We start from the raw sequence: 23,516 nt of genomic DNA on the forward strand, positions 1-23,516 counted from the left end.
GTTTTCCAGCCCCGAAGGAGTCCTTTTGGGGTTGGAGGAGGGGCGCGAGCGCGCGGCAAATCGGGCGGGAAGAGGCAAAAAGGGATCTGGGAGCGCGCCGCGGCGGTTCCTGTCCTTACGGTTGCGCTGCCCAGGGACCGATGTTGCGCGAGGAAAATGCGGGACGCCCAGGTCGGTGCTCGGCCCAGACTTATGCCCTTGTTTTCACAGCCCACACTCGTGCCCGAAGCCCCTTACCCCGCCCCGGGCTGTGGTCTGTGGGCTGCGGGACGAGCTGCGGCGCGGTAAGTGCGGGCCGTCTGCGTCCGCTGGGCCGGGCCCACGCTTCGGAAACCCGCTGTTTGTAATGGTCCGGGGCGTCCGTCAGTCAAGGCCGGGCCCGGGGGCGCAGCTGGCGGTTCTCGGCCTGCCTTGCGCCGGGGCGGGAGCCGGGGAAACGCGGGGCGAGCCTGGGAGTACTGGAGAACTTCTCGCCGAGAGGGCCCAGGCGGTTTCACAGGGCTCTCGGTTCTGAGACTTTCCTCTTGGGTAATGGGACCTGAGATGGAAGTATTTTGTAGTGTCGTCGCTGTAGTTTATTCCGATAAAATTTTTAGGCAATAAATATTGCCCTTGTCTCCTAAAATGAATGCGTATGGCTGAATACGTTGCAGACCTCCACGTTCCATTCAAAGCGCCTGCCTTGTGGCAGTGATGAAAACAGACAAAAACCCTTGCTCTCAAACGTGCTCCTGTTCTAGCGGGTTCAGCGCACACTTGCATTGTATTCGGTTCCTTACTTCTAAGGCTCCTGTGCCAAGCTTTCATGACTTCCTTTGTTAAGGCACATAAGGTCACATTCAATCGGTGACAGCCCTGGGAAATCTCCAGCCCTGGTGGTACCCGCTTTCCACATCCTTACTCGTCAACCTTCCAGCCTCCGCCCACAATCCCAAACTCATTTTGAAGCATAAAGATGTCATAATCTGCACATAAAGCGAAATCCACCATTGGCCGAATACATGCATATATTTTAGTGTTGATGAATTTGTGCTGATTCATTCCTGTTATAATGTTTCCTTCTTGGGTAATTTGCAAAACATATATACCAGCATTCTTTTAAATGGCCATGATTGCATCCACCCAGCATCTTTTACTTGACTGATTAGAGGAAAACTCTTGTTAGGGCGCACTGAGGATTTCATGATAAACACCAGTATTTACATTCTGGGAGGATACGTTAACACATGCTGTTAGAACATAATGTCCGGGACTGTGGAGTTTATAAAAGTTCTCTTTAAGTGGTAATATAATTTTTTAAATGGTCCCCACCATGAAGAGTGTACAGTCTTGTTGGGTAGGTAAAACTTAACTCGCATTTCAGTTCTAAAACACAAAGTTCAGAGTTTTATTAAATATTCAAAACTGATGAGTTTATGTAGGGGCTTAGGATACTTGGATTATAGAGATTTAATCCGCCAGTTAGTATTTGCAACATTTAATTGAGTTTGTCATTTAAAACCTGAGACATGTCACTGACACTAATATGCACAAATAGCGGTACGGTAATGATGATGCTGTGCTTTCTTTCAAGTTAGTATTTATGTTGCAGTCATTTTCTTGATAAGGAGTGATGAGTGGGAATCACAAGTAAGCAGCCCTATATAAGAACCTCTTCCGGCCGGGCACGGTGGCTCACGCCTGTAATCCCAGCACTTTGGGAGGCCGAGGCGGGCGGATCACAAGGTCAGGAGATCGAGACCATCCTGGCTAACATTGTGAAACCCCGTCTCTACTAAAAAGACAAAAAAAAAAAATTAGCCGGGTGTGGTTGCAGGAGCCTGTAGTCCCAGCTACTCAGGAGGCCGAGGCAGGAGAATGGCGTGAACCCGGAAGGCTGAGCTTGCAGTGAGCCGAGATCGCGCCACTGCACTCCAGCCTGGGCGACAGAGCGAGACCCTGTCTCAAAAAAAAAAAAAAAGAACCTCTTCCTCCCAGTTTGATTGTCCAGACTGGACCTCGACTGGTGTAAATTATTCATCCCCTCTAGATGCCATTGTGGGATGGTTGCTATTTTTCCCCCATTTGATTTCTTCTTTACGTCTTTTTAATTTTTAGGTTTGCTCTTTAAATAACAGGGAAGTCTTTTTTCTCCATCCTTTTATTCTCTGTTTGAAATTAAGACTTTTCAACCCAATAATTTTATACCCGTGTTCATTCAAGAACTTACCAATACATTCATTGACTCCAGTCTTGTGTGATTGGTACAATGGTGTAATGGTGTAGTGATCACTTTGGACTCACTGAATTTAGACCCAATATTACTTAGATGGGGGATTTACTTTAGATGGGCTAATATAATTGAGAATGTACACTATCCAGCTGCATTATTGTTTAAAATAGTATTTATAACTACTATTTCCTGAGTTCCCCACTGTGTGCTAAACGTTGTGCTGGCAGTTTAATACTTTTTAGAGTTCTTTGAGCAAGTTGTTAGTTATCTTTGTTTTGTGGACGAATGAACTAGCACTAAGAGAAGCTAAGGAACATATCCAAGGTCACATAGCAAAATGGGGTTCCAGATTCTCTTTCTGTCTTTTCCTTACTTTAGGTTATGGAGGATCCACAAAAATCTCCTCTGATTACTTCTTCTAATTTCAGTCATATACGGTATAAATTTTTCCTCCCTAATTTTTGGAGTATCTTCTCAAAAATTCCAGGATTACCTTGAACTCATCCTCAATGAATTAAAATGTAGACTTACCTTTATTGTTTAGATGAAGATAATGGAAATGTGGAGTAGATTTAAATATTCGTTAGTGCTTTTAAGTCTCAGCTATTGTCAGAATGACACACGTAAGGTCCAAAAGGATGACACTCCTGCCTTGCTTTTTATTAAAAAAAAAATTGGAATATATGAGGCTGACTGAAAATTAATCTGTAAATCAAATATGCTTAGACCTTCGTGGTAGGTGATAAAATTTTCCCACTTTATTTTCTTTTGTTCAGTTCCTGGCACTTCAGATCTAGAATGCAGATTAGTGTGGTCAGCCAAGTTTATCATTCATACAATGCTAATCAGCTTTCTTAAAAATGTTTTTTCCTGATTATAAAATTAATGGGGATTAAGCTGTATGTAATTTTATATGTGTTCTTTTTCCCAACAAAATGTGAATATATTTCTTTGTCATTAAATAATTCTTAAAAATGGTTTCTTTAAAGATTTCATAGCTTTTCATTTCATGGTGGTAGTGCTATGTATTTAACTTTTTTTCCCATTTTGAACATTTTGTTTTTTTCAAAATATAAAAACTCAGTGGTAAACTCTCTGCCACATAAATCTTTGTCTTTATTTATTTTGTTACTTATTGATGCATAAAAGATGTACATAGTTTTGGGGTATATGTGATAATTTAATATATTCACTTAATTTGTAAAGATCAAATCACAGTACCAGGGATATTATCTCCTTAAATATATGGCTTTTTTTGTCCTTATTTATGATTATGTCCTTAATTCTGGAAAGTAAAAGAAGTGGATAATATGGTATGAACATACCTTTTTTTTTTTTTTTGAGACTGAGTTTCGTTCTTGTTGCCTGTGCTGGAGTGCAGTGGCACAATCTCGGCTCACCGCAACCTCTGCTTCCTGGGTTCAAACGATTCTCCTGCCTCAGCCTCCCGAGTAGCTGGGATTACAGGCATGTGTCACCAAGCTCGGCTAATTTTTTTGTATTTTTAGTAGAGATGGGGTTTCTCCATGTTGGTCAGGCTGGTCTGGATCTCCTGACCTCAGGTGATCCACCCGCCTTGGCCTACCGAAGTGCTGGGATTACCAGTTTTGAACATCTTTTTTTCTTTTCTTTTGAGACAAAGTTTCGTTCTTGTTGCCCAGGCTGTAGTGCAATGGCACAATCTTGGCTCACTGCGACCTCTGCCTCCTTGGTTCAAACGATTCTTCTGTCTCAGCCTCCCTAGTAGCTGGGATTACAGGCATGCGCCATGAGGCTCAGCTAATTTTTTTGTATTTTTAGTAGAGATGGGCTTCTCCATGTTCGTCAGGCTGGTCTTGAACTCCTGACCTCAGGTGATCCACCCGCCTCAGCCTCCCAAAGTGCTGGAATTACAGGCATGAGCCACCGCACCCAGCCCGAACATATCTTAATGTATAATTTAAAAGACAGTTTTCCAAATTTATTATTATTTTCTTGGACAGTGGAGTTCTTTAGGATCAGGAGCTGTTCTTTGCACACGGGAATTTGTGCTGCCCTTGCTAACCTCTGTCTCTGAGCTGCTTCTACCTGCTTGTGACTATGGTTACCCAATTTCCTAAGCAAAGAAGGGATGAAAACCTTAGGAATTATCTGAAGGACTAGATGCCATTAATATAATTTACCAAATTATTAAAGGTCTCAATTATTAATATCCAGTCTAAACTTTATAATATAGATCTTACATAATATTTTTCCATTTGATTAAACATTTTAATAAGCTCTTTCTAATCTGTAGGAAAAATAACCTATTACACATCATCTTTTTATTATAATTAAGACATGCAGTTGTAGGAATTATATCCGTATCCTAGATCAATCCTACTTTCTACTTTGTTGTTAAGTGATGAAATCTGTGTAACAGATGTATGTTAGCAATTATTTTATTTCCCCTAAAGTTCTTGACTTTTTGGTAAAATATTTGAGAATAGTTGTATTGGAATGCTTGTACAGTGTTAAGTATCTCTTACCACATTTGCTTGTGTTTTACAGGTGTCTTGGTTATCTTTTGGGTGTTTAGTCAATGGAATTTTTTTCTTTGCCCAGTTACGATAACATTACTGTAAATTTATAGTATGTCAGCTTCAGAAGTTGAGGGTGGTTCTTAGAGTTATTAATTAGGACTGACACATTTAATGGAACAGTTTAGTTGTTGGGGTTCACTGAGCAGTGTTTTTCAGAATTCATCCCAACTCTTGGCTGAAAGGAGTTTTGCCACTTGCGGTGTTCAGTAGCACATACGGCCGGGCGCGGTGGCTCACGCCTGTAATCCCAGCACTTTGGGAGGCCGAGGCGGGTAGATCACGAGGTCAGGAGATCGAGACCATCCTGGCTAACACGGGGAAACCCCGTCTCTACTAAAAATACAAAAAAATTAGCCGGGCGTGGTGGCAGGAGCCTGTAGTCCCAGCTACTTGGGAGGCTGAGGCAGGAGAATGGCAGGAACCCAGCAGGCTGAGGCGAGATTGCACCACTGCACTCCAGCCTGGGTGACAGAGCAAGACTCCAAAAAAAAACCACCAAAACAATAGCATATACCAGGAAGAGCAAGTTTGGAATTAAAAAAAAAATTAAAAAATAAACTGATACATGAGCCTTAGAATATCAGTTTGTAATATTCAAAAAATGTAAAAATTATTTTATGTGCTATGTTAGTAGTTATAGCAAAAGGAAAAGTAGTACTTAACCGCAGCACTATGTCGAAGCTATCACAAAGATAAATATAGTAGGTGTAGGTGATATTTTTAAGTTTTTCTTTCATTTGATTTTGTAAATGAAACAATTTAGAATGCATTAGATGGGCTTGTTATTTACGTGAGATCTGAGAATTCTGTTCATTATAGTAGCAGCAAACCACTCTTATAGAATGGCCGTTTATATGTGGATTTTATACATAAGTGAGTTTTATAGATGAATTGAGGGACTGGTTTTACTTCCTCTTTCCACTTAAGTTGACAGAAAAAGGTAAAAGAATGGAGATTAGCAGAATTTATGTTCTAGTTCTGGGTCTGCTGTTGGGTATGATATGTATGCCTTAATCTTCATGCCTTAGTTTCATCATTGTCAAAAATAGATGAGAATACCCTTTCTATCAAAAAATTACTGTTTTGAGGTTTAGATAACATTGTAGATGTAGAAGTACATTTTTTATTGATATCTTTAAAAAAATTTTAAGTCTTACAAAATAGGTTTTAATTTATTTTCAGCAAAGTCTTCATTTCTCTGTTTATACATCTGTACCTGCTGGGAAATATAGGATTAATATCTCTGAAATTCATTCTTATTTTCTGTCCAGCCTTGACCTTTTCAGTTCATAACCAATCAGTCTTTCTTCTTTTCTTACTGATTCATTTCTTTTGAAGTTTCAAAGTCAACTGAAAGTACACTTTGTCCTCATTTCAGTTTACTTAATCTAATGTCTGTCATCACATTTTTACAACACCTTTGAAAATTATACTAGGTCCATTTGCCAGCACTGTGTTATTTAAATTTTACTGGAGGAAATAGGAACCTTATTGAATTGGTGCAACTAAGAGCCATGGCTGGGTTCCTTCCCTCCCCTCCCCTCCCCTTCCCTTCCCTTTCTGATGGAGTCTCACTCTGTCACCCAGGCTGGAGTGCAGTGGGAAACTCTTGGCTCACTGCAACCTCTGCCTCCTGGATTCAAGCGATTTTCTGCCTCAGCCTCCTGAGTAGCTGGAATTACAAGCACGTGCCACCACGCCCAGCTAATTTTTGTATGTTTAGTAGAGATGGGGTTTCACCATGTTGACTCACACTCCTGACCTCAGATGATCCACCCGCCTCGGCCTCCCAAAGTGCTAGGGTTACAGGCGTGAGCCACCGCGTCCGGCCTGCCTTCTTATTGTTTCTATTTTTATCACTTTTCTGCTCCTTTTGTGCCTTCTTTTAGATTGTTTTCTTTATATTTTCCTCAGCTAGTTTGAAAGGTAGTTGTTACATTTCTATTCTTTTGGTGTTTACCTTCAGTTTTTTAATTGGAGTATAATTTACCTTCAGTAAAATTCATATTTTTTGGTGTATAGTTCTGAGTTTTGATAAACAGATAACAGTCATGTAACCACCAACCACCACTATCGTCATGTTATAGAACAATTCCATCACCCCAAAAATTTTCTTTTGCCCCTTGTAGTCAACCTCTTTCCACATTTCCAGCCTTTGGCAACCACTGAACTGTTTTCTGTTTGTATAGTGTTGCATTTTTCCAGAATGTCATATAAATGGAATTATTCCTTTACTTACCATACTGAATTTGACATTCATGCGTATTATTCCTTGTGTCCATAATTTATTTTTATTATTAAATAGTATTCCATTGTATGGATATTATCACAGTTTGTTTATCCGTTGACCAAATGAAGGACATGTGGGTGGGGTTTTTTTTTTTGAGACAGAGTCTCAGTCTGTCACTCAGGCTGGAGTGCAGTAGTGCAAACACGGCTCACTGCAGCCTCAACCTCCTGGGCTCAAGTGATCCTCCTACCTCTGCCTCCTGGGTAGCTAGGACTACAGGCATGTGCCACCACACTCAGTTTTTTAATTTTTTGTAACAGATAGAGAGATAGAGATGTTGCCCAGGCTGGTTTTGAACTCCTGGCCTCAAGTGACCCTCCCACCTCAGTTTCCCCAAGTGCTGGGATTACAGGTGTGTGCCACCACACCTGGCCACATACAGGATTTTAATGGATGTCAAAATTATTTACTCTCTTGAGTAAATACCTTGCAGTTGCATTGCTGGGTTGTATGGTAAGTGTATGTTTTGATTTCTAAGAAAATGCTAAACTGTTTTCCTTTCGTTTTGTTTTGAAACAGGGTCTTGCTCTGTCGCCCAAGCTGGAGAGCAGAGGCATGATCACATCTCACTGCAGCCTTGTCCTCCTAGGCTCAGGTGATCCTCCTCCCTCAGGCTTCTGAGTAGCTGGGACTACAGGCATGCACCACAATGTCTGGCTAATTTTTGCATTTTTGGTAGAGACAGAGTTTTGCTGTGTTGCTCAGGCAGGTATTGAACTCTCAGGCTCGAGCAGTCTGCCCTCCTCAGCCTCTCAAAGTGCTGGGATTACAGGCATGAGCCACTGCACCTTGCCCAACTGTTTTCCTGTGTATAGAAACCTGCCAAATTCTTTTCCACGGTGGCTGTGCCATTTTGCATTCTCACTAGCAATGAGAATTCTAGTACTTGGTATTGTCAGTTATTTTTTATTTTACATGGGTAGTGATATCACCTTTGATTTTAATTTTGCATTTCCCTAATGTCTAATAATATTGAACTGTTTTCCTGTGTTTATTTGCCATCTGCATATTTTCTTTGGTGAAGTTTCCATATCGTTTTTCTTTTTGCCTTCTGTTTGTTTTTTTGTTGAGACAGGGTCTTGCTCTGTTACCCAGGCTGAATGCAGTGGTGTGACCTTGGCTCACTGCAGCCTTGACCTCCCAGGCTCAAGTGATCCTCCCATCTCAACCTCCTGAGTAGTTGAGACCACAGGCACATGCCACCATGCCCACCTAATTTTGTTTATATTTTTGTAGAGACAAGATCTCAGTGTTGTCCAGGCTGGTCTTTAATTCCTGGGCTCAAGTGATCCTCCTGCCTTGGTCTCCCAAAGTGCCAGGCTTATAGGTGTGAGCCACTATGCCTGGACTGAAGTATCCTTTCAAATCTCTTTCTTATTTTGTGGATTAAATACTTAAATGTAAGACCTGAAACTGTGAAACTACTAGGCAAAAACATTGTGGAAATGCTTCAGGACATTGTTCTGGGCAAAGATTTTTTTGAGGTAAAAACTTAAAAGCACAGGCAATAAAAGCAAAAATAGATGGTATTATATTAAGCTAAAAAGCTTCTGTACAGCAAAGGAAATAACCAACAGAGTAAAGAGACAACTTATTGAATCAGAAAACAGTTTCAGAATATCCATCTGACGAGGGATTAATAACAAGAATATATAAGGAGCTGAAACAATGGCAAAAAGCCAAATAATCTGATTTTTAAAATGGGCAAATGATCTGAATAGACATTTCACAGAAGAAGATGTACAGGTGGCCAACAGGTACATGAAAAAATATTCGACATCGTGAATCAGGGAAATGCAAATCAAAACCACAATGAGATATCGTCTCACCCCAGTTAAAATGGCTATCAAAAAGACAAAAAAAAAAAAAACAAAAATAAAAAAGATTCTTGTGAGGATAAAGAGAAAGGGGAATGGTAGGACAGTTTTATTGGGAATATAAATTAGTGTAGCCTCTGTAAAAAACAGTATGGAGGTTCCTCAAAAAAATAAAAATAGATCTGCCATATGATCCAGCAATTTCACCGCAAAGTATAAACTAAAAGAAAGGAAATCAATGTATTGAAGAGATATCTGCATTCCAGTGTTTATTACAGTACTATTTACAGTTTCCAAGATATGGAAAAGCCTGAATCCATCAGCAGACGAATGGATAAAGAAAATGTGCTATATATACACGGAATATTATTCAGCCATAAAAAAGAATGATATCCTGTCATTTGCGGCAACATGGATGTAACTGGAGAACATTATGTTCAGTGAAATAAGCCAGGCACGGACATATTGCATGTTCTCACTCGTGGGATTTAAAAAAAGGTTGATCTTGGGAAGGTAGAGAGTAGAACAATGGTTACCAGAGGCTGGGAAGGGTAGGGGGTCAAAGGGTAGGAAGACAGATTGGTCAATGGGTGTAAAAATACAGTTAGAGGCCGGGCGCAGTGGCTCATGCCTGTAATCCCAGCATGGGAGGCTGAGGTGGGCGGATCACGAGGTCAGGAGTTCGAGACCAGCCTGGCCAACATAGTGAAACCCTGTCTCTACTAAAAATACAAAAATTAGCCACGCGTGATAGTACGTGACTGTAGTCCCAGCTACTTGGGAGGCTGAGGCAGGAGAATCGCTTGAAGTCAGGAGGCGGAGGTTGCCGTGAGCCAAGATAGCGCCGCTGCACTCCAGCCTGGGCGACAGAGCTAGAATGCTGTCTAAAAAAAAAAAAAATACAATTGGAATAAGTTCTAGTGTTTGATAGCACTGCATTGTGGCTATAGTTAACAATAATTTATTATTTCAAAATAGAAGAGAAGGTTTGGAATGTTCTCTACAGAAAGAAATGATAAATGTGTGAAGTGATAGATATCCTAATTACCCTGATTTGATCATTACACACTGTATGTATGTATCGGAATATCACGTGTACTCCATATATATGTAGGTTATTATGTATCAATAAAAAGTATTTTGCTTATTTTAATATTTGTTTTCTTTCTTTCTTTCTTTTTATTTATTTATTTTTTTTTTTGAGACGGAGTTTTGCTCTTGTTGCCCAGGCTGGAGTGCAATGGTACGATCTTGGCTCACCACAACCCCCGCCTCCTGGGTTCAAGAAATTATCTTCCCTCAGCCTCCAGAGTAGCTGGGATTACAGGCGTGTCCCACCATGCCCAACTGATTTTGTATTTTTAGTAGAGACGGGGTTTCTCCACGTTGGTCAGGCTGGTCTCGAACTCCCGACCTCAGGTGATCCACACGCCTCAGCCTCCCAAAGTGCTGGGAATATAGGCCTGAGCTACTGTACCTGGACGATATTTGTTTTCTTACTGAATTTTAAAAATTCTTTGGATATTCAGGATATTTCTCTTGTCAATTAGATGTTTCTTTTAGACTAATATGCATGTGTGTGTGTCTTGTCATTTTATATTCCTAACAGTGTCTTTCATAGAACAGACGTTTTAAATTTCTTTCTTTTATGCATCATGGATCATGCTTTTGATGTCATTTTTCTTTTTTTTTTTAACTAATATTTTTTAGAGACAGGTTCTCACTTTGTGTCCAGGGTAGGGTGCAGTGGCACAAACATGGCTGACTACAGCCTCAACCTCCTGGGCTCAAGGAATCCTCCCATTTTAGCCTCCCAAGTTGCTGGGACTACAAATGTATGCCACCATACCCCAGTTTGTTTTAAAAATTTTTTGTAGAAATGGGGTCTTGCTATGTTGCCCAGGTTGCTCCTGAACTTCTGTCCTGAAGCGATGCTCCCACCTTGGCCTCCCAAAGTGCTAGGATTATAGGCATGAGCCACCACGTCCAGCCTTGTGTCATTTTTCTAGGAAAACTTTTAGGAAACCAAGGTCACAAAGATTTTTTCTGCAAACCTTTCTTATACATATTTTGTAGTTTTAGTTTTTACACTTGGCTCTGTGATCTATTTTGAGGTAATTTTTATACATAGTTTGAGGTGTTGGTTGAAGCTCATCGTTTTTTTGCATATGGATATCCAGTTGTTTCAGTGCCACGTGTTCAAATGACTGTCCTGTTTTTGTTGAATTACTTCTACAACTTTGTGGAAAATCAATTGATCATATATATGTGTGTCTATTTGTAGACTGTCCTTTCTTCCTATTTTCCAGTATGTTAATCCTTTTGTCAGCATCTCACTGTTGATTATTGTAGCTTTATATGAAGTGTCGATGTTAGATAGTGTGAATCTTCCAACTTTGTTTTTCTTTTTCAAAATTGTCTTGGCAATTCTAGTTCCTTTGCCTTTCCATATAAATTTTAGAATCAGTTTGTTATTTTTTATAAAAAGATTGCTGGGGATTTGAATGGAATTGCATTGAATCTATAGATGAATTTGGGGAGAACTAAAACCTTAACCAGGTAAACTCTTCTAATCCATGAACACATCCATATCTCTCCATTTGCTTAGGTTGTTTTTAATTTCTTTAATCTGTAATTTATAGTTTTCAGCATAGTGTTTGCCTTTTAGGTGCTATTATAAAATACACTGTTTTGTCCGTTGCTTGTGCAGTTGGCAACCTTATTTGAAGGTTTAAAGACACCTCATTTAATATATATCATTGAATCATTAACACTGAACTTACACAGCCAACAGTGCTGTAACTCATGCCTGAATAAGCTTATCTAAAATACATATTTTCTCCACAAGACAGATCACAGCTTTCTTGTGCTTAGGTACACTAGGTAGCACTTGAGCACTGTGCCAGGGAACCATTTTAAACATCAAAACTACTGGAAAAAAAAAAAAGCATAAAAACATGGCACTAAGTAGAGCACTAAAAGGAGACTTGTTTATTGTATGAGACCTGAACCAAAAAGGCACAGTATCACTTTGACCTCAGCTGGGAATGTGCATGTTGGGTGACTCAGGTTTTTCACTGCTCTGCACATGTTCATGAATGACCACGAGAGTGCAGCAAATATTGATTTTGGGATTACAAATAAATTTTAGTGAGTAGGCAAATAAGGAATCTGTGAATGAAGATCAATTATATAAAAATAAAATTGACTTTTGTGCTATATATTGGCCTTATATCTTGCTAACTCAGGTGATAGAGCTTTTTTGTAGATTCTTTGGCATTTTCTTCATCAATATTCATGTCATTGGCAAATAGGGGTACTTTAATTATTCCTTTTTTCTCTCTTCCATCTTTTTCTCTTTTTAAAATTGTAGTGAAAAGCACATCAAATAAATTTACCTACTGGTGTGATTGCAGTGATGTTTACAACTAATTGATCACAACCAATTATAGATTTCTTTATTCCTTCTCCATTTCCAGTGCTTTACTTGAGTAGCCTAAAAAAAAAAAAATTACACTCAACAAATTTTAAATACAATTTATGGCATTGTTAATTATGTGCATATTGTTGTGCAACAGTTATCTATAACTTTTTCATCTTGCATTACTGAAACTACCCATTTCTCCCTCCCCACAACACTTGACAACCACCCTTCTACTTTCCATTTGTATGTGCTTGATTATATTAGGTACCTCATGTAAGTGGAATCATGCAGTACTTGTCCTTTTGTGATTGGCTTATTTTACTTAGCATAATGTCCTCAAGGTTAATTTATGTTGTGGCGTATGATAGGATTTACTTCTTTTATAATACTGAACATTCCATGGTATGTATATGTTATGTTTTGTGTATCCTTCTATCAGTGGACATTTCGGTTGTTTCTATATCGTTAATGTGAGCAATGCTGCAACAAACGTGGATTGTGAGATATCTCTTCAAGATCCTGTTTTCAGTTCATTTGGATATACACCTAGAAGTGGGATAATGTGGTAGTTCTAGTTTTAATTTTTTGAGGACGCTCTATACTGTTTTCCGTAGTAGCTTCACCATTTTACGATAATATTAACAGTGCACAGGGGTTTCAATTTTCCCACATCCTCTCCAATACTTGTTGTTTTCTGGTTTTTTGATATTGGCAATTCTAACAGGTATGAGGATGAGATCTCATTGTGGTTTTGATTTGTATTTCTTTTATGATTAGTGATGTTGAGCATCTTTTCATATGCTTGTTGACCATTGTATATCTTTTTATTATTATTATTATTTTTTTTAAGATAGGGTCTTGCTTTGTCGCCCAGACTGGAGTGCAGTCGCACACTTATGGCTTGCTGCAGCCTTGACTTCAAGCAGTCCTCTCACCTCAGCCTCATGAGTAGCTGGGACTACAGGCGTGCGCCACCATGCCCGGCTAATTTTTGTATTTTTTTTGTAGAGATGGGGTTTCGCCATGTTGTTCAGGCTGGTCTTGAACTCTTGGGCTCAAGTGATCCACCTGCCTCCGCTTCCCAAAGTGCTGGGATTCCAAGTGTGAGCCACTGTTATCAGCTCATTGTATATCTTTGGAGAAATGTCTGTTCAAGCTCTTTGCCCATTTTCAAATTGGATTATTTTTTGTTGTGAATTATCAAGTTGAGAAGTTCTTTACATATTCTGGGTAATAACACCTTATCTGATATGTGGTTTGCAAATATTTTCTCCCATTCCATAAATTGTCTTTTTACTCTGTTGATTGTGTCCTTTGGTGCACAGAAGTTTTTCAGTTTGATGTAGTCCCATTTGTCTATTTTTGCTTTTGTTACCTGTACTTTTGGTGTCATATCCAAGAAATCATAGCCCATTTCAATGTCATGAAGCTTTTTCCCTATGTTTGCTTCTAGGAATTTTATAGTTTCAGGTGCTACCTTTAGACCTGTAATCCATTTTGAGTTAATTTTTGTATATGGTATGAGATAAGGTCCATCTTTAATCTTTTACATGGGCATGTCCAGGTTTCTCAACACCATTTGCTGAAGAGAGTATCGTTTTTCCATTGTGGAGTCTTGGCACCATTGTCAAAAGACTGACCAGATACTTCCTGGGATCAAGTGATCCTCTCACCTCAGCCTCCCAAGTAGCTGGGACCACCAGAAGGTGACACCACACCTGGCTGATTTTTGTATGTTTTGTAGAGATGGGGTTTTGTCATGTTGCCCAAGCTGGTCTTGAACTCCTGAGCTCAAGCGTTCTGCCCATCTCGGCCTCCCAAGTGTTGTGATTACAGACATGAACCACCACGTCTAGCTCCCACATTTTTGTTATCTTATATTTTACATCCAGCTTGTTAGGTCTTCTGATACTTTTTTTTATCCTTAATGTTTTGTATTTTGCCATGTTACTGTGTATAAGTGTAGATTAAAAAAATACTGATTAGCAGTAGAGAGTTTTTTCAACCTAGAAAATAATATCTTGGAAAAATTTCAACCTTTATGTATTTATTTATTTTGAGATGAAGTCTCACTCTATCACCCAGGCAGGAGTGCAGTGGCGAGATCTCGGCTCACCACAACCTCCGCCTCCCAGATTCAAGCCATCCTCCTGCCTCAGCCTCCCGAGTAGCTGGGATTACAGGTGCGTGCAACCATGCCCAGCTGATTTTTGTATTTTGAGTAGAGATGGGGTTTCACCATTGTTGGCCAGGGTGGTCTTGAACTCCTGACCTCGTGATCCACCTGCCTTGGCCTCCCAAAATGCTGGCATTACAGGCATGAGCCACTGCCCCTGGCCTCAACCATTACTTTTTAAAAAACATTTCCTTCACCTCTTCTATTTTTTCTTTATGAAATTGCAATTATTTCACTGTTGGAACTATGTTCCCTACTTCTTAGTTCTTTTTTCCTCATTGTGTAATATCTTTTTTTTTTTTTTTTTAATTGAGACAAGAGTCTCACTCTGTTGCGCAGGCTAGAGTGCAATAGCACGATCTCAGATCACTGCAACCTCCGCCTCCCGGGTTCAAGCAATTCTTCTGTCTCAGCCTCCCAAGTAGCTGGGACTACAGGCACATGCCACCACGCCTGGCTAATTTTTGTATTTTTGGTAGAGACGGGGTTTCACCATATTGGTCAGGCTGTTCTTGAACTCCTGACCTCAGGTGATCCACCCACCTCGGCCTCCCAGAGTGCTGGGATTACAGGCGTGAGCCACTGCGCCCAGCGTGTAATATCTTAATCTTTCTTTATACTGTGTTCTAGGTAATTTCTAATGCATAAGTTATCTCCTCATTTGTTGTTAGCTGGATGTTTATCCCATCTATTGATTTTAATTTTAGAGACCATTTTCTGTTTCCAAGATTTGCAGTAGATTCTTTTTATACATGCCCGTGATCATTTAATTATCTTCTATTCTTCTTTTAGGATGTTAGTCCCACTTAAGTATATTTAGTATGCTCAAAGAGATTAAAAAAAATTAAGATTTTTCATTTAAAAAACTGTCTTCAAGTGTAAATTCTGTTTGCTCTGTCTGCTGATTGGTAGTAATTTTCCTAAAGTATATTATAATTTTGGTTTGCAGGCTCACGTTGGATTGTTTTTTCCTGTGTGTGTTTTACCCTTTTTGTGTGGCTTTAGAGTTTACTCCACCTGTCCCTCTGGCTGACATAGCTCTAGGTCAGCTGTTTCATTAGGAATTTGGGTTTTTACTTAGTGAATAGCCCAGTTCTGGACCACACTACGTGTGTTATATGTGTTATGCAGGCCCAGTGTCTATTCTCAGGGTAACTCCGTTCCCGCCACATGTAGGTGTTGGGTGGAACTTTTTTTGGCCCAGTTCCAGCAAGGAGTCTGTTTCTGGTCTTCTGTCCCATCCATGGCATGCTGGATTTCTGGAGCTTTGTATCTTTAGCTACACTGTTTTTAGCTAAGTGCCCTTTTCCTGGGGGCTGCACGGCTTTAGTGCCCACTTAACCACTCTTAAGTTTGTCATCTGTTCCTGACCCATGAAGATCTTACTCTCGTTATTGAGTGTAGCTAAATATTTAAATTTTTGTCTAGTTTCTTGTATATCCATCTAGAGGTACTTTATGTTTATTCAGTAATAATGTGCTTATTTTCCTTTGTTTTGTATACAGAAGTTAGTATACTATATATCCTATTATATTAGTTCGTTCTTGTTCTGCTGTAAAGAAATACCTGAGACTGGGTAATTTATAAAGAAAAGAGGTTTAAATTGGCTCATGGTTCTGCAGGCTGTACAGGAACAGGCTGGGGAGGCCTCAGGAAACTTAAAATCGTGGTGAAAGTGAAGGCAAAGCAGGCGCATCTTATGTGGCCGGAGCAGGGGGAGGGCAGAGAGGGAGAAGGTGCCACACACTTTTTTTTTTAATCAGGCATTTATAAACAAAGCATACATTAATTACATAAAAATAGTTTTTGAATAACAGAGTAAACATATTGTCATTAGCAACAACGTAGGACATGGGGCGGGATGCAGGGCTCTGGGTGGTTTTAAAGATAGAGGTGGATTCCCCCCCCCCTTTTTTTTTGGCAGGGCTCTGGGTGGTTTTAAAGGTAGAGGTGAGTCCAACACCCCCCCTTGTTTTTTTTTTTTTGAGATAGAGTTTCGCTCTTGTTGCCCAGGCTGGAGTGCAATGGCGCAATCTCAGCTCACCACAACCTCTGCCTCCCAAGTTCAGGCAATTCTCCTGCCTCAGCCTCCTGAGTAGCTGGGATTACAGGCATGCGCCACCATGCCCAGCTAATTTTGTATTTTTAGTAGAGATGGGGTTTCTCCATGTTGGTCAGGCTGGTCTCGAACTCTCGACCTCAGGTGATCCTTCCACCTTGGCCTCCCAAAGTGCTGGGATTACAGGCACGAGCTACTGTGCCCGGCCCTTTTTTTCCCTTAATTGAAAAAAAAAAAAGAAAGAAATTATTTGTTACTCCTGACTTAAAGCAAGAACAAATGCCTCCCTGGACCCTGGTGGGCTGTGTAACAGGGCGGGTCAGAGAGGAGTGAGGAGGGCTCCGCACCCACTGGGAGGAGGGTGTCACATGGAAAACTGGCATAGGGGCTTCTTCTCCTCATCTGTGCCACACACATTTTTAAACAACCAGATCTCAGGAGCACTTACTATCATGAGAGCAGCACTGAGGGGGAAATCCATCACCATGATTCAGTCACCTCCTACCAGGTCTTACCTCCAACACTGGGGATTTGGGTGGGGCCACAGACCCAAACCATATCACCTATACTTTGCTTTTCTTAATAAGATAGGGAGTATTTTTTTTTTTTTCTGAGAGACAGGGTCTTGCTCTGTCACCCAGGTGGAGTACAGTGGTGCAGTCATAGCTCACGGTAGCTTCGACCTTTGGGCTCAAGCAATCCTCCCACCTCAGTCTCCCTAGTAGCTGGGACTACAGGCATGCACCACCATGCTCAGGCTAATTAAAAAAAAAAAATTTAAAGATGGGATCTTGCTTTGTTGCCCAGGCTGGTCTTGAACTCCTGGGCTCAAGTGATCCTCCCACCTTGGCCTCCCAGAGTGCTGGGGTTTACAGGCGTGAGCTACCACGCCCAGCCAAGATAGGAAGTATTTCCATTAGGTAAATCAGAGAGCTGGCATGGAGATTTGGTTTCTTTGTTAAAGAGACCTGCTCATTTGACCTGCATAGTTTATCTTTATCACAACAAGTAAAGACTTTTTGTACTTTTGAATTTTTACATTGTTTTTTACATATAGTTTAAAAAAGTTTATACTCTCATTTTCTTTAATATAAAGATTAATCAGTTCTATAATTATGACCTTAACTTCCCCATGTCCTTTAAATTCTAATCATCCATTAAATTAAATTAATGTACCCACTGTTTATAGGTTCCTGAGAACTATATGCTTCTATGTCTTCTTTTATGGGACATTTAAAAATTTTTAATGGTAGCAAGCACTTACATACATTTACTATGTGCTAGGACAGAAGTACAGAACAAAAGAGGAGAAATTGTTTAGAGGCAGTGATAAGGAATCCATGTCACTGAGAAATATGAAAAGATGTTCAACTGCTAGCATTAGAATCAGCAATAAACTGAAGTTTTAGTTCCTTCCATTTCTCAGGCATGTGCTGCATTTCTTTCAGCTGTTTCTGGGGATGCAATGTAAAATAGTTTTGTTACAGCAGTAGCTTAAGGTGAGCTGTATTAGCATTTTCAGGGTTTAAACCTCTAAAATCTCAGGTAGGTATGTATTATTTTCTTGAGAACCTACAAAAAAGTCTCATTTCAGTAATTTCAGAGCAGTGTAGAACATATCCAATGTAGGAATTGGTCATTCAGTCTAAAATAATGGCTGGGCGCGATTGCTCACACCTGTAATCCCAGGACTTTGGGAGGCTGAGGTGGGCAGATCACTTGAGGTCAGGAATTTGAGACCAGCCTGGCCAACATGGCGAAACCCTGTCTCTACTAAAAATACAAAAATTAGCCAGGTGTGGTGGTGCACACCTGTAGTCCCAGCTACTGGGGATGCTGAGGCAGGAGAATCGATTGAACCTGGGAGACAGAGGTTGCAGTGAGCCGAGATTGCGCCACTGCAGTCCACCCTGGGCGACAGAGCAAGACTGTCTCAAAAAAGTAAAATAAAATAGAATAAAATAAAATAAAATAAATAAAATAACAATAAGTATAGTTTCTGAGTGGCTGCTTTTTGCCAGTTGCTGTAGTAGGCACTGTAAGTCTAATAATAGTATACATTTACTGAGTTCTCGCTGTGTGCCAGGTGCTGCTTTTTTCATATTAATCTAATCTTCATAACAAGCCTGAGGAAAATCCTGTTATTCTTGTTTTACAAATCAGATAAGGATAAGGAGGATATCATGAAGTTGAGTAACTTGTTTAGAGTCAGAGTTTATAAGTAAGAGTTTATAAGTCTAGCACCAGAGATGTACTCTTAACATCAAATACTATACCTCTTATCTTCTTTAATTTTCACAGTAAGCCTATGAGGTAAGTATATAGAAAAGGAAACAGGCTTAGAGAGAATGTGTAACTTTCTCATGGTCGCTTGTTTCTGATCCCCATGAACCATACCATCAAACTCTTGCACTTAAGAAAATAGTCCAGTCTTTCTACAACTTCATCTTATAACTCTTACTGCCTTTTGTCTTATCTCCCAGGGCTATTTCTGAGCAGTGGAAGTTTCAAGTAATCCACTAACAACCAGTTCCAAATTCTGTCATCAAATCCTGTGCTGCTATTCCTCGTGGTAAGTTTTCTTATGGACATAGTAAAACTTTAATATATTCTACTTCATAAATATCTTCATCTGTAGAAGGAACAAAGTATACTTTTGTGAACACATGATTGATTGGGCTTTACTGTTTTGCTACTGCTTTATCATACTGAGAAAATCAGAAGTTAAATATTTATATATTTGCCTGGCCAGACTTTTGAAAATATTTAGCCCAACAAATAAGATGCTTTACATCTGTCAGCTCAGAGTCTGCTATTATTTGTTATAATTTTATCTTTATACCACATATTCAAGTACTAAATGGACAGACACAGTGGTATGTTTTAATAGTTAAATTAGAACTATTGCACATACATAAAGAACATTAGTGAACATTGTTTCTTAACTAAATTTTAAATGATTAGAATGTGATTATTAGATCAATTATAATATATTATACAGTAGTCTCCGTTTCTCCGTGGTTTTGCTTTCCGTGGTTTCAGTTATCTGCAGTCAACCAAGGTCTGAAAATATTTAGCAGAAAATTCCAGAAATAATTCATAAGTTTTAAATTTAGTGCTGTTCTGAATAGTGTGATGAAATCATACCCTGGACTTGAATCATCCCTTTGTCCAGCATATCTATGCTGTTTATGCTACCCACCCTTTAGTCACTTAGTAGCTGGTTGGTTATCGGATTTTAAAAAATAGTATATATTAAGTTTGATAATATTTAGAGTTTCAGACATCCACTGGGGGTATTGGAGCATATTCCCCATAGATAAGGGAGGCTACTGTAACTACTGTTTACTGAATATCCTTTATAGGTCTGACGTTATGCTTTACAAATATAATTCATGTGATCCTGTTAACAATCCTATAAGATAGATGGTAGTGTTGACATTTAAGATGAAAAAAGTGGTTACAGAAGTTGAGAATTTTATATTAGGTCACATAGCTTGTAACTTGACAGAGCCAGCTTTCAAACCTAGGTATAGCTGTCTCAAACCTTTTGATTTTCTCATTATACCATCTGATTATGTGTAGTGTTTCAATTTCGACCATGTAAGATGCTGAAGAGTGAAAAATCTAAAGGGTGTGCCTGTCTGTGCAGAGAATTACAGAAGCTGTATTCAAATATACTGAATTATCTAATTTTTTTGTTTTTTGTTTTCAGGTAATAGATGCATATTATTTCTTTTATTTAAAAGAAATGAATGTGACTAGTATTGCATTAAGAGCTGAAACTTGGCTTTTAGCTACATGGCATGTTAAAGTACCTCCGATGTGGCTGGAAGCTTGTGTTAACTGGATTCAAGAAGAAAATAATAATATTAACTTGAGTCAGGCCCAAATGAATAAACAAGTGTTTGAGCAGTGGCTCCTTACTGATCTGAGGGATTTGGAGCATCCTCTTTTACCCGATGGCATTTTAGAAATTCCAAAAGGAGAATTAAATGGATTTTATGCTCTGCAGATTAATTCCTTGGTTGATGTAAGTCAGCCTGCATACTCCCAGATACAGAAGTTGAGAGGAAAGAATACAACAAATGATCTAGTTACAGCTGAAGCACAAGTAACCCCAAAACCTTGGGAAGCAAAGCCTTCACGAATGTTGATGCTGCAGCTAACTGATGGAATCGTACAAATACAGGGAATGGAATATCAGCCTATTCCAATTCTTCATAGTGATCTTCCTCCAGGTACAAAAATTTTGATTTATGGAAATATATCTTTCCGTCTTGGTGTTCTCTTATTGAAACCAGAAAATGTGAAAGTGTTAGGAGGTGAAGTAGATGCTCTTTTAGAAGAATATGCCCAAGAAAAAGTACTTGCAAGATTAATAGGGGAACCTGATCTTGTAGTTTCAGTCATACCAAACAATTCTAACGAAAACATTCCCAGAGTTACAGATGTTCTAGATCCTGCATTAGGTCCTTCTGATGAAGAACTCTTGGCAAGTCTTGATGAAAATGATGAGCTTACAGCAAATAATGACACTTCCTCAGAAAGATGTTTCACCACAGGTAGTTCCTCAAATACCATTCCCACAAGACAGTCAAGTTTTGAGCCAGAATTTGTTATTTCTCCAAGACCAAAAGAGGAACCATCAAACCTATCTATGCATGTAATGGATGGAGAATTAGATGACTTTTCACTGGAGGAGGCCTTGCTTTTAGAAGAAACTGTCCAGAAAGAACAGATGGAAACTAAGGAATTGCAACCATTGACTTTTAACAGAAATGCCGATCGAAGTATAGAGAGATTTTCACATAATCCTAATACTACGAATAACTTTTCTTTGACTTGCAAAAATGGAAACAATAATTGGAGTGAAAAAAATGTATCTGAACAAATGACTAATGAAGACAAATCATTTGGTTGTCCATCTGTTAGAGACCAAAACAGGAGTATTTTTTCAGTTCATTGTAATGTACCCTTAGCCCATGATTTTACAAATAAAGAAAAGAACTTAGAGACAGATAATAAAATAAAACAAACCAGCAGTTCAGATGGACATTCCTTAAATAATAAAATATTAAATAGAGAGGTGGTCAACTATGTACAGAAAAGGAGTTCACAAATTTCTAATGAAAATGATCGTAATTTACAGAGTTGTTCTTTAAGATCATCAGAGAATAGCATTAATCTTTCTATTGCCATGGATTTGTATTCTCCACCCTTTGTCTATTTGTCTGTTCTAATGGCCAGCAAACCAAAGGAAGTTACAACAGTGAAAGTGAAAGCATTTATTGTAACCTTAACTGGAAATCTCTCAAGTTCTGGTGGCATTTGGAGTATAACTGCAAAGGTGTCTGATGGTACTGCATATCTAGATGTAGACTTTGTGGATGAAATACTTACTAGCTTGATAGGGTTCTCAGTACCAGAAATGAAACAGTCAAAAAAGGATCCTCTTCAATACCAAAAGTTCCTGGAAGGGTTGCAGAAATGTCAAAGAGATCTAATAGATTTGTGCTGTCTAATGACTATTTCATTTAATCCTTCCTTGTCTAAAGCAATGGTACTGGCATTACAAGATGTTAATATGGAACACCTTGAGAATCTAAAGAAGCGGTTAAATAAATAATTAAACAAATAGTATTAGGAACAATTAAAAACAACAAGGAAATATTTAGAATTTGTTCACAATTTTACTTATGATACTTTGTGTAAAAGGAAAAATGAAATTTCATAGCTTATTTCAGTTTAATTTTAAAGTGTTAATCATGTTTGTTATATGGAGATTTTGAAAATAAGTTAATCTTTTTTTTTTTTTTAAGTCAGGGTGTTGCTCTGTTGCCCAGGCTAGAGTGCAGTGGCATGATCATAGGTTATTGCATCAACCTCTTGAGCTCAAGCGATCCTCCTGCCTTAGCCTCTTGAGTTGCTGGGACTATAGGCATGTACCACCATGCCCAGCTAATTTATTGTTACTATTATTATTTTGTAGGTACAGAGTTTTGCTATGTTGCCCAGATTGGTCTCAAACTCCTGGCCTCTCACTCCTGCCGTCATGGCCTCCAAAGTTTAATTTTTTTAAAAGTAACTGTTAGATGGAGGAATATGGTGACCCACTATTGTTGAGAAATTTGTTTTCCACTTGTCACGTCACATAAGATGATTGCTAAAATATTGTACTGGTGTTCAGTGGTGAGTCATATTTTTGAAAGTTAATAGTTATAAATAGGTAATTTCCTTCTAATATGTTGGTACTGTCTATGGCCATACCACCCTGAACATGCCTGAGCTTGTCATAATATGTTGAGTACCCAAAAGATTTGTTTATATTGTTAATCTTAGGGGAAAAAAAATTAAAATCCAGTAGATTGGAACATCAGGCTTTCAGATGCAAATTGATTTACTGGTTTTTATTTTGCTGATTATAATATTTGGTATATTTAAGGTAATCTAGTTAACTAGATGCTATTTCATAGATTATATTGAATGATTTAAAACTTTATTTTCAAGGATAGTTTATTTTAAATGGCATATTGAAAACATCATTATTAAGATCCAGTAGGTAGGACATTTATTGGATTAAAATGAAGCATTTATCTATGTCTTTAGGTGTCATTGTTCCCTTTCTGAATTAGCTGTACATATAAGCCTTCCTTTGGTTTTAAGTACTGATTTTTTTTTTAAAAAAAGAGGGACTGTTTACCATTCTTCCACTGTGCTGTTATAAAGTTGTATTTGAAAGGTAATGTTGTTTTTATTAATCTTTTGTCTTAAAATAATTTAAAGTGCTTTGAATTTTAAAACATTAAACAAATCCTTAAATAAAAAAATACATTGGTGTTTTATTTTATTGAAAATAATGTAACGAAATATCAGGAAGTAAGATAAATACATGTATGATGTATGATAATAGAAGTAGAAGAGAAAGATTTTAAAATATTTTCATTGTTGTATCAGGGTTCAAAGCACCAGGACAC

General features: G+C 38.7%; 1 protein-coding gene across 3 annotated transcripts; it reads left to right on the forward strand.

Moving 5' to 3' along the window:
• Nucleotides 1–30: 30 nt before the first annotated feature.
• RMI1 (RecQ mediated genome instability 1) lies at nt 31–23,369 on the forward strand. Of its 3 annotated transcripts, none has more exons than XM_019033330.4 (3): nt 31–171; nt 19,023–19,111; nt 20,255–23,369. In XM_019033330.4, exon 3 carries the CDS (start codon nt 20,291–20,293, stop codon nt 22,166–22,168), a length of 1,878 nt encoding a protein of 625 aa, XP_018888875.1. In that variant the 5' UTR covers nt 31–171; nt 19,023–19,111; nt 20,255–20,290; the 3' UTR covers nt 22,169–23,369. The 3 variants fall into 3 exon arrangements, with proteins under 3 accessions (XP_018888875.1, XP_063552567.1, XP_055206829.1); XM_063696497.1 differs by having other exon boundaries at nt 87–284; XM_055350854.2 differs by lacking the exon at nt 31–171 and adding an exon at nt 6,683–7,658.
• The last annotated feature ends 147 nt before the right edge of the window (nt 23,370–23,516 follow it).

This window comes from Gorilla gorilla, chromosome 13 (genome assembly GCF_029281585.2).
Source record: "Gorilla gorilla gorilla isolate KB3781 chromosome 13, NHGRI_mGorGor1-v2.1_pri, whole genome shotgun sequence".
Taxonomy (NCBI): domain Eukaryota; kingdom Metazoa; phylum Chordata; class Mammalia; order Primates; family Hominidae; genus Gorilla; species Gorilla gorilla.

Coding starts and splice junctions, on each gene's coding strand:
- RMI1 (XM_019033330.4), top strand. CDS start 20,291: ATGAATGTGACTAGTATTGCATTAAGAGCTGAAACTTGGCTTTTAGCT.